This window comes from Oryza brachyantha, chromosome 7 (assembly GCF_000231095.2).
Source record: "Oryza brachyantha chromosome 7, ObraRS2, whole genome shotgun sequence".
Classification (NCBI taxonomy): domain Eukaryota; kingdom Viridiplantae; phylum Streptophyta; class Magnoliopsida; order Poales; family Poaceae; genus Oryza; species Oryza brachyantha.
The window spans coordinates 14,096,589-14,111,338 of NC_023169.2; the positions used below are offsets into that span (position 1 = coordinate 14,096,589).

General features: G+C 40.5%; 2 protein-coding genes across 5 annotated transcripts; one reads left to right on the top strand and one right to left on the bottom strand.

Moving 5' to 3' along the window:
- Positions 1 to 837: 837 nt before the first annotated feature.
- Positions 838 to 6,397, top strand: LOC102703048 (elongator complex protein 1). Of its 3 annotated transcripts, none has more exons than XM_015839890.2 (6): positions 838 to 1,032; positions 1,560 to 1,874; positions 1,947 to 5,041; positions 5,207 to 5,305; positions 5,425 to 5,777; positions 5,864 to 6,397. In XM_015839890.2, the coding sequence occupies exons 1-5, from the start codon at positions 871 to 873 to the stop codon at positions 5,753 to 5,755; spliced, it is 4,002 nt and encodes a 1,333-aa protein (XP_015695376.1). In that variant the 5' UTR covers positions 838 to 870; the 3' UTR covers positions 5,756 to 5,777; positions 5,864 to 6,397. The 3 variants fall into 3 exon arrangements, with proteins under 3 accessions (XP_015695376.1, XP_006657840.1, XP_040382002.1); XM_006657777.3 differs by having other exon boundaries at positions 5,909 to 6,397; XM_040526068.1 differs by lacking the exon at positions 838 to 1,032 and having other exon boundaries at positions 1,761 to 1,874; positions 1,949 to 5,041; positions 5,909 to 6,397.
- A 1,724-nt stretch (positions 6,398 to 8,121) lies between these two features.
- Positions 8,122 to 13,468, bottom strand: LOC102703320 (ADP-ribosylation factor GTPase-activating protein AGD5). Of its 2 annotated transcripts, none has more exons than XM_015839679.2 (11): positions 13,111 to 13,468; positions 12,427 to 12,485; positions 11,786 to 11,876; positions 11,130 to 11,184; positions 10,951 to 11,041; positions 10,471 to 10,666; positions 9,611 to 9,845; positions 9,264 to 9,442; positions 8,881 to 9,150; positions 8,743 to 8,798; positions 8,122 to 8,615 (listed from the first exon to the last, which is right to left on the bottom strand). In XM_015839679.2, the coding sequence occupies exons 1-11, from the start codon at positions 13,159 to 13,161 to the stop codon at positions 8,459 to 8,461; spliced, it is 1,440 nt and encodes a 479-aa protein (XP_015695165.1). In that variant the 5' UTR covers positions 13,162 to 13,468; the 3' UTR covers positions 8,122 to 8,458. The 2 variants fall into 2 exon arrangements, with proteins under 2 accessions (XP_015695165.1, XP_006657841.1); XM_006657778.2 differs by having other exon boundaries at positions 9,611 to 9,842; positions 13,111 to 13,437.
- Between the last annotated feature and the right edge of the window lie 1,282 nt (positions 13,469 to 14,750).

Genomic DNA, 14,750 nt, shown 5'->3' on the forward strand with positions numbered 1-14,750 from the left:
AATCTTAAAGAAAGAAAAGCTTGCTCACTCTTGAAGAAAACTTTGCAATAAAGACTCGATCTTTTAGCTTTTTTCGGAAAAAAAAGTCAGACCACTTATTTTTTTTGGTGAAAAGTATGCGTTCTTGGTAATATAAAAGCTTGAAAAATAAACTGTGATAAAAAACTCTAAAATCAACTTAAATTTAAGATTAAAAATTTAAATTTTGGCTTATAATTATAAACATAACCGAAAAGATAAGGGTAAAAGAAACCCTGCTTAATAAGTTTGTCTTCTTTTGAACAAAAGTTTGAAGCGAAAGGCCCTACTTGAAACTCAAAATGTTATACTGTTTCATGGGAAATGCTTATCCAAGAATATTGAAATCTCTACGTCCTAAAGACTAAACAGCCTATAGAGTATATGCTTTGTTCAGCTGGATTTTTCCGCACAGGAAATTCTCCCTTCCCATCTCGAATTGAATTGCTCATCATGAAAGCGAAACCTCAAAAATAATTTGAGTGTTCTGATTTTTCAGTACTTCCAAGCAGCAGACACTCTTACCGAAAACGTAAAAACGATTTTAACCTAGCCCTCGGATCTTCCGGGAACGGTCCAGATCGATCGACACGAGTGAGACCGAGCACCTCGACCGCATTTTTGCCAAAACCTCCCCCAAACCCTAGACTCCCCGCCCCGGAGCCGCCGCGCCGCGCCTCGTCACTCCGGCGAGCTCTGCTCCACCCCCCGCGCACGCCTCCGTCCCGCCGCCCTCCGCGCCCTCCATCTCCGTCTCTCTTCCCTCGCGCTCCTCCCGCGGCCGGAAGCGGCGCCCCCTTCGTCATCTTTGCTCGGCGGCGCCAGCTCGCGGTATACGGGGGCGGCGGCGAGATGAAGAACCTTAAGGTGGTTACCAGGGTAGTGCAGAAGCTCCAGCTCCAGCTCGATGGGGAGACGGTAGTAGTCTCCGCCGTCGACGCCGAGCGCCGCCGCGCGTTCTTCGTGTCCTCCGAGAACTTCCTCTACTCCGTCGACCTCCCCGCCCCCACCCAGGTTCGGGCGGCTCTGCTCAACAATTTCATTCCATTTGATTGCTGGCTGATGGCTATACTGCTTGGATTCTTCGATTATTTGTTTGCCTCACACCGTCGCAATAGTAGTAGTATGATCAATACAACATGGACACACTCTTTCGAGGTGTTTATTTACCAATCCGTATGAATGCCAAATTCCAACTGTTGAGCCGATACAATGTGTAAACTGCTAATTATATTTGGGCAAAATACTATGGTTAAACCTGTATTTCACTATGTTGTATTGCACAAAAAGAGCAAACATAAACTTCTCCATGGACCATATTCAATTTACTACCACTATTCCCTCCGTTTAGATTCATATGTGTGTTAATGAATCTATACACATGTACAAAACATACACATTAATACATAGATGAATTTAGGCAAAACCAAAAAGTCTTATAACATGGACAGAGGGAGTAATACATATGTTTTTTTATTGATATTATTGTTCTGCTTCTGCTAGAATTTTCTGTTTTGCTGATTGCCTGTTTTTTCCTTCAGCAACCACTGCAATGGAGCGAAACCACCCTAGTCTCCAATGCAGAGGAGGTTGTCCTTGAACCTGGAGATTACATAGTTGCCATGGATTATCTAATGGAGAAGGAGGCTCTGCTGCTTGGTTCATCAACTGGTTGTATATTGTTGTACAACGTGGATGAGAAAACCACTGAAGTTGTGGGAAGACTGGAGGGCGGTGTCAAGACCATTGCCTCTAGTCCTGATGGGGCCCTTATTTCTGTTACGTCTGGGTTTGGGCAATTACTTGTCATGACAAATGATTGGGAAATGTTGTTCGAGACTTCTCTCAACCCTGATGTAAGTTTTGTATACCAGATCTGACTAAAGATACGATTAAAATGGTCTCCTTCTGAACTTGCTTGTTCCCAGAGTGATCCTGCAGGTGAAATCAACTGTCCCAGTGGTCAGATCCAAAGTTCTGTTTCTTGGAGGGGTGATGGAAAGTTTTTTGCTACGCTTGGTGGGCTTGAAGGGAGCTCTCAGAAACTTACTATCTGGGATCGTGAATCAGGAAATATGCATTCTTCTTCAGATACCAAGGCTTTTATAGGAGCATCACTAGATTGGATGCCAAGTGGAGCCAAGGTTGCCACTGTACATGACCGGAAGGCAGAAGGAAAGTCTCCTCTTGTTGTATTCTATGAAAAGAATGGCTTAGAAAGGAGCCACTTTTCTATTGATGAGCCAGCAGAGGCAGTCATCCAAGCTTTAAAATGGAACTGCAATTCTGAACTCCTAGCTGCTCTAGTTTCTTGTGGCCAGTATGATGCCGTCAAAATATGGTTCTGCAATAACAATCACTGGTACTTGAAACAAGAACTGCGCTATGCAAAGAAAGAAGGGGTGAGGTTCTATTGGGATCAAACAAAACCAATGCATCTTATCTGCTGGACATTAGATGGTCAGGTCATCACGCACAGGTTTGCTTGGACTACCGCTGTCAGTGAGGCTTCTATTGCACTTGTTATTGATGGTTCGAATATCCTTGTGAGTCCTCTCAATTTGGGTCTTATGCCACCCCCAATGTCTTTGTTCCATCTTTCATTTCCTTGTGCTGTGAATGAGGTTTCTTTCCTATCCGATAACTCGAAGAACCACATTGCTGCTTATCTTTCAAATGGAGGTCTGTGTTTGTTGGTACTTCCAGTGGCAGATACTTGGGAAGAGTTTGAAGGCAGCGGGATATCTGTTAACCTTTGCTTTTCTGAGTCAACGCTGAATAACTATATGCACCTGACTTGGATTGATACAGATACCTTGATCGGTATTTGTTGCCACAGTGACTCCTGCTCTTCAACAATCATGAACTCCAGTGGAGTTAGTGGCCTTCCAGAGAAACATAACTCACCATATTTTGTCAATGAGATTGAACTTGTCTGTTCTGAGGATTCTTTGCTAGGTTCAGTCTGCTCATCTGGTTGGCACGCAAGAATATCAAAGAAAATGCCTCTGCAGGCTCCAGTTATTGGAATATCTCGAAATCCAGCAAAAGGAGGTTCAGCCTTTATTCAGTTAAGTGGAGGAAGGATTGTTGAATACTGCTCAAATGTGAATTTGTTTAGAATGTCTTCCCCAATACATGTTAGTGAAGCCAGTTCTGACTATGCTTTTCCAACGTCATGCCCTTGGATGACTGCTGTCCTATGCCATGAAAATGGTATAGTTATGCCACTTCTCGTTGGACTTGATGACAGCAGCAAGTTGCATGTGGGCAAAAGGTTATTGAGCAGCAACTGTAGCAGTTTCACATTCTATTCCAGTGCTTATGGAGCTACTGAGAAGGTTGTGACCCACTTGCTTGTGACTACTAAGCAGGATCTTTTGTTCATTGTGGATATCAATGAGATTTTACTGAGAAACGGTGAGGTGACGATTGATAACCATATCAGGAGTCATCCTCGAGGAAAGCAAAGCAAAGAGCATATCACTGTATGGGAAAAGGGAGCAAAGCTGATTGGTGTTCTCCATGGTGATGACGCAGCTGTCATAATGCAAACCACCCGTGGTAACTTAGAGTGTATATACCCGAGGAAGCTGGTCCTTGTTTCAATTGTTCAGGCACTGGTTCAGGGACGTTTTAGAGATGCATTAGACATGGTAAGGCGCCATCGGATTGATTTCAATATGATAGTTGACTACTGTGGCTGGAAAGTTTTTGTAAAGTCCGCGGCAGATTTTGTTAAACAAGTCAATAATCTTAGCCACATCAGTGAATTTGTTTGTTCAATAAAGAATGAGAATGTCAGCAGCAAATTGTATGAGACCTACATAACATTTCCTGATCAGTGTGCAACCTCTGTGGCCGATGCTGTAAATTCAGATGGCCTATTGTCAGATAACAAAGTCACATCTGTGCTGATGGCAATTCGAAAAGCCCTTGATGTGCAGATTGAAGAAAGCTCATCAAGAGAACTCTGTATACTGACTACTTTAGCCCGTAGTGAACCTCCGCTGTTGGAGGAAGCACTAAATAGAATAAAAGCCATTCGAGAACTGGAACTTCTTGGGATTGATGATTCCAGGAGAAAGCTTTACCCATCTTCTGAAGAGTCCCTGAAGCACTTGCTTTGGTTGACTGACCCAGAGGCTGTTTTTAATGCTGCTTTGGGACTGTATGATCTGAATCTTACTGCTATAGTAGCTTTGAATTCCCAAAAAGATCCAAAAGAGTTCATTCCTTTTCTCAAGAGTCTTGAATGCCTTCCTCCTGCTATTATGAAGTACACGGTTGATTTAAGACTTGGAAGATATGAAAGTGCTCTTAAGAACATTGTTTCTGCTGGTAATGAGTATCATGAGGACTGTATGAAACTCCTCAATTCTAACCCTCAATTGTTCCCTCTGGGCCTGCAGTTATTTACTGACCCAGATAAAAGGCATCAGATTCTTGAGGCATGGGGTGACCAACTTTCTGAAGAGAAATGCTTTGCGGATGCTGCAATAACTTATCAATGTTGTTCATCATATCACAAGTCTTTGAAGGCATATCGCGCTTGTGGGGATTGGAGAGGTGTATTCACTGTTGCTGGTCTTCTGAAGTACAAAAATGAAGAAATTATTCAACTAGCCCATGAACTATGTGATGAGTTCCAAGCACTTGGAAAACCAGGGGATGCTGCTAAAATAGCACTGGACTACTGTTCAGATGTTGAAAGAGGTGTTTGTTACTATGTCACGGCAAGAGAATGGGAAGAAGCTCTTCGAGTAGCTTATATGCACAACCGGCAGGATCTGGTTGACAATGTTAGAGATGCAGCTTTGGAATGTGCTGCTTTGCTGATTTCTGAGTATCAAGAAGGATTGCTAAAGGTGGGTAAATATCTGGCTCGTTATGTTGCTGTGCGGCAGAGGAGACTGTCACTAGCAGCCAAGCTCCAGTCAGAAGACCGATTTATGGATGTTGAAGATGACAATATCTCAGAAGTCAGCACTAGCTTCAGCGAAATGAGCGCGTATACCACGAGGTGTGGCATCTGTCATTTTTATTTGCACATTGTCTCCATTCCACATTTATCTTGTGTCTTTAGTTCATCTACAATTTAGTTCCAATTTCTGCTATTTTTGATACAACTGAAACTTCAATTAATATTTGTTAAACTCGTATGTCATTATAAATGATGTTTGGGCAGGTCAACTAAGGAGTCAAGTGCTTCTGTCATATCTAGTAATGCCAGCAAGTCAAGAGGAGCAAGGCGACAAAAGAAAGGTGGCAAGATACGAGCTGGAAGGTAGGCAACTGTGTTGAGAAATTTTCTGTTCTAGCAAAGCTGAGTGGCTTTTTGAAGGTATTGGTTGTTCATCCGTTTTTTTTTTTCTCATCAACTCACCAGCAACTTAATTTGTGCAGCCCTGGGGAGGAGATGGCACTTGTGGAGCATCTTAAAGGAATGTCTCTGACCTCTAGTGCTCTAACTGAGCTTAAAAGCCTACTTGTGGTTCTAATACAACTAGGGAAAGAAGAAACTGCCCGTCTGGTGCAGCTGGCTGGAGATAATTTTGAGCTATCTCAAAGGGCTGCAGTGAAGTTGGCTGAGGATACTGTTTCTAACAATAAGATAGATGAGAATGCACATACACTTGAGCATTACGTGAAAATGGTGAGAGCTCATCAGCCCGCTGATAGTGAAGCCAATTGTTGGCGAATCAAAGCATTGTCACCGCCTAGGATTGGTGTGTAACTGTGTACTCCAATTCACATGGGTGAGTCATTTCTACTTTATTAAGAATAAGCTAGTTACTGGCCAACCCCTTTCTTTTGAATCTTTTTTTTTTGGTGCCGAATGTAGAGTAAATTGACAAGGGCGTTACGGGTTGTGAAAAAACTTTTTCAGGCCTGTTGAGTAGTAAGCAGTAGTCACTGTTGGGATGGAGTGGAACGAGAGGTCGCAAGATTGATTTCGGTGGCATTGTTTCTTGCAGTAGTCAAGGAGTAACTCGGTTATATCTGATCAATTGTAGCCAGTTTCCAAGATATGTATGTGGTCTGGATTATCACGTCATAGTGGTGAAACATTTTTGCTCATTACTCCTTGATAGATCCTGGCTAAAGCTGCTGCTGGGACATGGTTTGCTCATTATGGCTTTTAAGACTAAATGTTGCAGCCGAGGCCACCGGAGCATCTACAGCTTTCGTCTGTGGAACATTTTTGGTCATGTAGTTACTATGTATGGAGTAAAGTTTACATCAGTTTATCTGAAATTTCATTCCCGATTGTGCATCAAATTGGAGCAAAAACGTGCTACATTCACGAGGTTTTACGTCTCTTTTATACCAAATTTGATTCCCGATGTTTTACCGGTAAGATTGTTGGAATTTGTGTTACAAATATTCAGTATCTCATAGTGTAAAATACATCTATACTTCAAAATAAGGCAGCTGTGGTTGTAGTGCATCTGCCATCACACCTACTTACATTATAAATTTGGCAAATTAGCTATTAAAGATGGGTAACATATTTTACGGGAAACATAGTTTATTTATTTTAGATAATATTCCCTCCATTTCAAATTACAAGACTTTCTGAGTTTTCTTAGATTTATCCATATATCATCAATGTATCTATATCATCAATGTATCTGTTTTATATACGCTGTGGAACGGAGAGAATATTATAATATATTTTCTTTTTATCCATAGCAGCAAAGAGAATATTATAATATATTTTCTTTTTATCCATAGCAGCAAAGTACGCAGCTAGTTTTCTTAAAAAGTTTCATTACGTGAAATTTCGACTCGTCGATCAACAGAACTCCACCCCAGTGTTCGGCGTGATTTCAGCCCATCGGTCTGAGGAATCGAGGCCCATGAGTGATTGGAGTACAGCCCGTTCGTTCTTCGAACTGCAGCCCATGATTTGCGAGATTACGGCCCATCAGAGCGCGTGGTTTCAACCCATACGTCCTTGGAATTCCAGCCCACGAGTACGTGCAATTGTGGCCTCAGAATTCCAGCCCACGAGTTCGTTCTGTTAAATTCGGCCTGTTACAAAGGAAAAGCTTAAAATTCAGCCTGTTAGATGCCGAGCATATCGAATAATTAGGCCCGTTAAGATACCAGCGTATCAAATTTCCGAATTCAGGCCGACTCTTTTGCTCGATGTCCTTTGGAAGGCCCAATTCTGTTATTTGACTGGCCCTAAATAGGCCTTGGATTTTCTAGGATATTAGCAGGCCTAATTCTTTTGATGGGTAGTCCATTAACAGGCCCGGTTTTTTAAGAATTAGTCCTCTAACGGGCCGAATTATTTTATTTGCATGGACCTTAACAGGCCGAATTTTTTGATATGCTGGTCCTTTAAAGGGCCGAATTCTTTGATATGGTGGTCCCTTGCGGGCCGAATTATTTTATATGCTGGATTCATACGAGCGGTATTTTTGATCGAGAGCGTTCTATATGAGAAAATTTTGCAGTGGAAAATTCATGGGATATATCCAAATGACGCCGGCTAATGGGTTAAAACTTAAAACTCAGCCGAGGAAGGGGCCGAAATTTCGCGCACCAATCGGCACAGGATTATGCGGACCTGAAGATTAAAAATTCTCAGCCTGTGGCACTCTACGATAACTGGGTCTTAAAAAGACCTAATTATTCTCTTGCTGGGCCAGATAGCACAGAGATTTACATCTGCAAAACTTTGAAATAAATATACTTTTGTAAGCATTCGAATAAGGTTCTATAACTAGCACTGGCCTAAGTGACAAAAGATATTTTTAAGGCAATCCTTAGTTTTTTTTTCCTTGATTCAGGGTATAAGATAATAAATTTAATAAAAAATATGTAATATATTCATTGATCCATATATAATTCTAAATCTAATAATATAAAAGGAATGTATATAACAAAGTACATCCTACAAATAAATATGAATCATCAATCAGAACCAAACATTCAATCGCACGCAAAAACATTAATACACATAAACAGATGCCAGTAATTAACTTTGGTTTAGTGCGTTTGATAGAGCACTTGGCACAACAATACAATAAAATGTTTGAGAATACTAGTAACAAAATCCAAGTATTGTACAGTACAAAATAATTGGCATTAACTATGGCATGAACAAAGGGAATAAAACAGCTGTATTACGCTATTATAAATGTGAGTCCAACATCGCCAAAGGCACTCTCTATTCAAAGTGGTCGTCATCATGAACAATATGAAACTCTCTTCAGCTGTAGGAAACAACATAATCAAATTAGTTGCTATATTCCTCCCCTTATTTGTCCAGGACAGCTACAAGGTGACGTAATATCCACAAGAAGAAAGGCTGCCTCATAAAAGAGTGTAGAAGGCCCCAGTTCTCCTAATAAAATCTGCCGTGTTCATCAATCATCATCGCATACAGGTCCATTTGTTTAATTTCCAAGTATAGCAAAGAGGTTCATCTCTTGGAGAACAATCCTTGAGTTAATGACGAAAAATCATAATCTTTGCCAGATTGAGAGGGCAGGGAAGAAGAGGTAGAAGATGGTGTGCTCTTGTTAGCAGCTGCACTTGCGGCCCCATTTGCTGGGACAGATGGACTAATGTTGTATGCTCTGCACCAGAAAAAAACTCGGGTATGATATGTGATCTCAAGGCACACTTAATTTTCTTAACCAATCAACTAAGGTGCATCATGAGATTCTAACTGCCAAAAACTATAAATCAAACAATATTGCTTACCCTGGTGTACTAAAATTGAAGTTCCCAGGAGAGAATTCCTGACTGTTGTTTGCGACCTGCCAAGCAGCAAGACATGAAAGATGAACAAACAATGATCACATATCTATACATCTATACAGCTGATCTAAAAGCCCCTACCTTGGTGACACCATTCTGTCCTGCTGCTGGAGTCAACCCAGGGTTCTGATAACCAATATTTGTCCAGGTATGCAAAGGCAAGTTTCCATTGGCGGGATTGGAACCATTACCATTTTGCAGACCGGCATTACCTGGAATCATCTGGGGTGCATTTCCAGCTTTAAGAGCAGCCATTAGTAAAGCTTGCTGCTGAGACAGAAGAGCAAGCTGCTGGGGGGTCATAAAAGCAAGCTGCTGTTGCTGAACAGCATATGGTGAAACCATACTGGTCTGCAAAATATATGTATTCTTCAGATAGACCATAGATGTGCTCTTTTTTTAAAAAACAAATGACAGAGAGCCATTTCACATTAAGCATTAATTAAAGTAGTGCTATCTCTGACCTTCTCGAACAGACTCATGATATCATTCTTCACATTTGCTTGTGGAACAACTGGAGCTGAGGATACTGTCACCGCTGGTGAATCTTTAAACAAGTCCTCTATGCCTGATGTGGACTGGGGCTTACTTTCTACTGGCTTAGCGGAATCCTTTTTGTCTGAGCTAGGTAAAGGTTCTGCAGCTGAGCAATTTGAATACCAATGAGTGAGAAAAACAATGTTACACAGGAACTTAGAATTAAAAACTTTTCCTCCACAATGAAGGAAACCAATACAATAAAATACTCACATAAATTTTCACGAAAACAAAAATAATTCCTCAAAAGAAATGTTAAGTCATAACATCTTACACTGGAAGCCCTCCCAAGCACTATCATCATTAGAAGATGACTCTGGTTCTTTCTCAGTTGCTCCATCCATTGATAACATGCTGAAGAGATCAGTCGCATAGTCAACCTTAGGAGGTGGTGGAACTGATGGCTTCTCAACTTTTGGTGGTGTCGCATCAACTTTAACTGGTGTTTTGTCAGGTTGAGGAGGTGAAACCTTGGGAACAGGTTTAGTTTTTGGCTGATGCGATGCCTGCTATCAATGCAGTTATACCAGATTAGAACTAATGAAAAAATAGTACACAACAAAATGCAGTGAGCATAAAAACAAAACGAGTAACTGAAGATCTCTGAACTATTTGAAATGCTCAAATAGCCATGTGGATATCGTGCCAGCCTAATGTGGAAAAGACCGCTGCTTATAAGATTGAATTTTCAATCATGTAAGCAATATGAAACCATCAGATATCAAGCTACCAAGGCCAAGTGTGAAAAACAAACTACATGTTATCATTAGGTCATAACCATGCTGACTTGTGAAACATACATCAAGATGATACACACTATCACATAATAACTCAATTTGCAGTTCGGCAATCTACAATTTGTACACTTAGATGTGAATCAATATGAACTCTTGCATGAGGCATGACGTACACATGAAAACTGACAGATCATACTCCATTTTCAATCAGTTATCAAAGTGGTAGGTAGTAATTAAAACTACTCGTACGTTGATTAATCAGTTTGGCTTCAAAAAAAGAGCACCGATCTCTCTTACATCTGAAGAGACAACTACCAGTGATGACTTGGCAAGTGTCAAGGAATTTAACTATTGATCTGATAACTAGAAGCTTGTCGTAATGCAGAAGGGTATTAACCTGGGTGGGAATCCTAGAAGCTACCGGAGCAATTTTGCTCACTGGCGCTGGTGAAGTACGGTGTTGCTCAAATGAAGATCTTTGATTATGTCCACCCCTGCTAGCACTAGCCTGTGGCTCTGGGCTCTTCTCATCTCTAGCACCAGATGACGGTCTTGACGTCCCATTCCTCGGTATCCACCTCTTGTCCTCGTATCTACATTTTTAAACATGACTTGATAACATTAGTCCAATGCATTTTTCCAAAGTAAATCCATAAACACCACCACAAGTTAACTGACTTTTCAATTTCACATTTATGAAGTATTGTGCAGTACAAGTAGTGAAAAACAAATTTATACCCCTCTTTTGGGTTGTGTGATTGTTTGGGAGAGGTGACTTGCAGTGGCGTTTATGATTATTCCCAGTTCTATACCAGGAAAAAAAAAGAATCGTACTAGACTTAGGTACTGAATGAACTGGAACTGGAAAGATTCATACTTCGCGCGGATGAAGTTTTCTATCCCAACCCTATCATAGTTAGGGGGCAGCTCTGCTTCCCAGTAGCTATTTGACTTTTCATTCCCCATTGCTGCAAGAAGACAGGAATAGAATCATCATGAATAAATGCTGATATGATGGCAGGTATTCAAAACTTCTGGTCAGGGAGTAACCCATACATTGAATAAATGCAACTTGCTCTGGCAGCCATGTATCCAGGGTAGCAGATCTTACCTGCGTCAGAAAGAAAATGGTTCGTTAGAATAATATAAACTGCATGCTATTGATACAGATAAAAAGTGAGACAACATGAAATAGAGGAAATGTGTCTCAAAGAAACTAAAACATAACAAGCAACTACAGAGCTGCTTCGCATTCTCATTGCAGTATAAACAAATAAATTGGATGCTGCACAACACAAAGGAAGTGAAATGCAATCAAATCAAGAGCGCATGAGTTGTCAAAACAAATGGAAAAGAGTAAAGTCCTCCAGCTCTGATGCTTCAGGTCAAGGCTGTTGTAAAATGCATTAGCTATATTGTCACTCTCGGGAATTAGGTTTGGGCACATGATGACCGTTCCACTGGGTAGAAATTTATGTTACAGTTATATCAACTTATGTTAAGATCCTTAGCATGCAATGAACTGAAAATAACCAGCATTATATAAATTGAAAAAAAAAAACACTGACTGAACTAGCAAGTTTTCATGAAAAGTTGATTACCAAAGCTGAGTATTTAAGCCAGACTTGTCAGAACATTTATGAAAAAAGAAATGTTATGGGGATACTGTGTTGGAAAAGAAACAGTTAAGGTTGTGCACATAATTCACCAACCTTAGATATATGTACCCCGAGGCTTCTATGAATTCCAGAACACTGCATGCATATAAAGATCCCAAGGTTTACACTTGCCCAGCGAGGACCCCTGCAATATGGGGACATAATTAGTTAACAAGAATTGCAGTTGCACATGCAAGTGTCTACCTACACTTTTAATATCACATGCTCAAAAATGGAATCTACAGGCAACATTCAACACAGTAAGATTAGCCAACTATGGCAAAGATAATTAGAATAACAGGTTTCCACTTCCAGGAAAGATTATTCACATTTGAGTGCAAATGTGCAAAGAGCCAGTGATGAAGCAATCAGAGGTATAAATATTAAATGGCTGCTCCTAGATTAATAGAGCTCCTTTAACTATAAATTTGCTCCCAAATGCATAACATAAGCCATGTCAAATAGAAACATTCAGAGGAAAAGAAAGGACTATAACAATTGTAACATAATTAACACATAGACATATGTTTGGCATATTCAAGTCTGTCATGAATCGGAATGTACCATAACAAAAGAAAAAGGCTAGGTCATCAGGTGAAAGTACTCATAGCTTATGATAGCCCATAAACTTGTCTAATGCATCAATACTTCAATAATCATCTCTTTGAGGGGAAAAAAATCATAGGATCACTCACTTTGACTTGCAGTCTGCACATTCTCTGTTCTCAGGCAGCCGCAGGAGGCCTTCTAATATCTGCAAATTAATTATGAGAATGGACGATTATAAACACGATAAACAAGATAGGGTACTTTATGAACAACACCTGATATTGTTGAAGGTGGGTCATGAAAAAAAGTCAAAAGGGGTAACAATTTGTTGTAGCAACACAGATAGCTACTAGATCGATTGTACAGTTGAATAATAAAATAATTTCGAGAATTGTTTCCTTTCTATTGCTACGATTCAGACGTAATCTGTTACAGAAGGATCCTTACTAGAAAGATACAATCAAAATTGCAAATGATGATTTCAAGCACATCGTACAAATTCACAAAACCCATAAACTACCACTCCTCGATTCATAATAAAGGTAAATCAAACAGAGCAGATTCCGATCTGCCGCTACACCATGAAACAGTTACAAAGCGGGTAAACAACCGACTAAACAGATCGAGGACGCGACGCATGCAATTCCGGAACGGGGAAGGATCGAGCCCCCCGCGAAATCACGGATCCCAAATCTCCATCACCTACCAAGCAAAACCGCTCGCCACAGAGACTCCGCCGTAGCTTCCAACCCAATCGAAGCCAGCCTCCGATCCAGCCAGGCAAAAGACGGGAGAGAGCAAAAGGCACGAGCGAAGGGGGGAAGACGAACCTTCTTGTGCTTGGCGTTGAGTTCCTTGGAGACGGAGGCCTTCTCGTTCATGGCTGCGCCCCGAAATCCTCCGACCGCGACGGAAGCTCCTCCCAAATAGACCAAGGTACCGGAGCAGGGTTCGCCGTCCGGGGTGGCTCGGGATCTCGGCCTCCTCTCCCCTCCCCTCCCCTCCCCTCTCCTCCTCCTCCAAGCTCTCGCCGCGTCGGAAGGGGAAGAGAGAGAGAGAGAGAGAGAGAGAGAGAGAGAGGGAGATATGCAGGAGAGGGAGAGGGATCTGTGCGTGCGTGTCCTCCCCGGCTTGACCTTCCTCTCGCTTGCCTCCACCCTCCCTCTCTCTCGATTTCCTTTCCTTTTCCTTCGTTTTTTTTTTTCAAAACGTTTGGATGATTAGAATACGAATAATGGTGTAGTTTTGTTTTTGGGGATTTTTATGTGTGGGGTGATAATGACGGCGAGTTGAGAGGGTTTGCTGGCCTAACCAATGGAGACCACGTTTTTAGGTGATTAACCCACGATATTTTTTCTCTCGTGTAATCACGCTAGCACCGACCGGAGTAGTGGTTAGCTGGAACATATATTCTCTTGTAGCCCATGGAGCCTATTCTCAATTGTTTACTTGATGGTACGTCTTCGTCACTGTTATATCTCATATTTCTGTCCTAGGCTGCTGCACCAATCACCATCAGGAGCGGAGCTATATAAGTTGAGGAACCGGTATAGAAAATTTTCAGAGGTTATCTATTTTCATTATATATGTACAACTCAATTCAAAATATTTAAAAAGTAAATGAGTGATAGTACTTCTTTCTATTTTATTATAGCTCCATCCAAGACTAGGATAATATAGAAGGCCAACATTATATGATCAATATAAAGTTATTGAAATATTTCATAATTTCTGTGCTAGATTAGTGCACCACTATAATAATATAGAAGGCCAAAACAATATAATAAATATGACAAGTACATCCTAGTGTTGTATTTTTGTAGATAGATGGTATAATTTAAAGTAAAAACTATAAGATCGCCATAAAATTAGAGTTCCCACCTAACAGAACCCGCTTCAAAATATAATGACAAGTTGTTTCTATTTTGTATTTTGTATTTTGTTTTTGTTTTGTTCTCATAGAAGCATATCGTCAATTCTTCTACACTAATTTTACTTTGTTTATGCTCATTGTATTCAATACCGACGTAATATTACGTAGATCAAATTTAGTGGCTGAACCAAAAATAAAAAATAGATGGAGTGGATTTCATAAGGACAAACAACATAATTCATACATAATACTACAATTAACAAATTAATTCATAAAATAGCAGAGTATATATTTTATTTTAAAATAAATTATATAAATATATACCTATCAATTTTTAGAAATAACTCAATTTGACAGTTTACTAATCAAATATATAGGTTAAGAAATAGTGTGTAACTATGTAGCAAGATAAGAAGACACTAGAGTACTAGTTTACTAGACAAGTACACTAAACACAACAACCACTGGCGGGTGGCAACACTGCGGGCTATGGCAACTTGATTGGTAATGGGATAGTCGGACGTCATTTAGGCGATCTGGCGATGGCTGTCGCATGTTGACATTAGGGATTCGATTGATCAATCAAAAACAAGACAA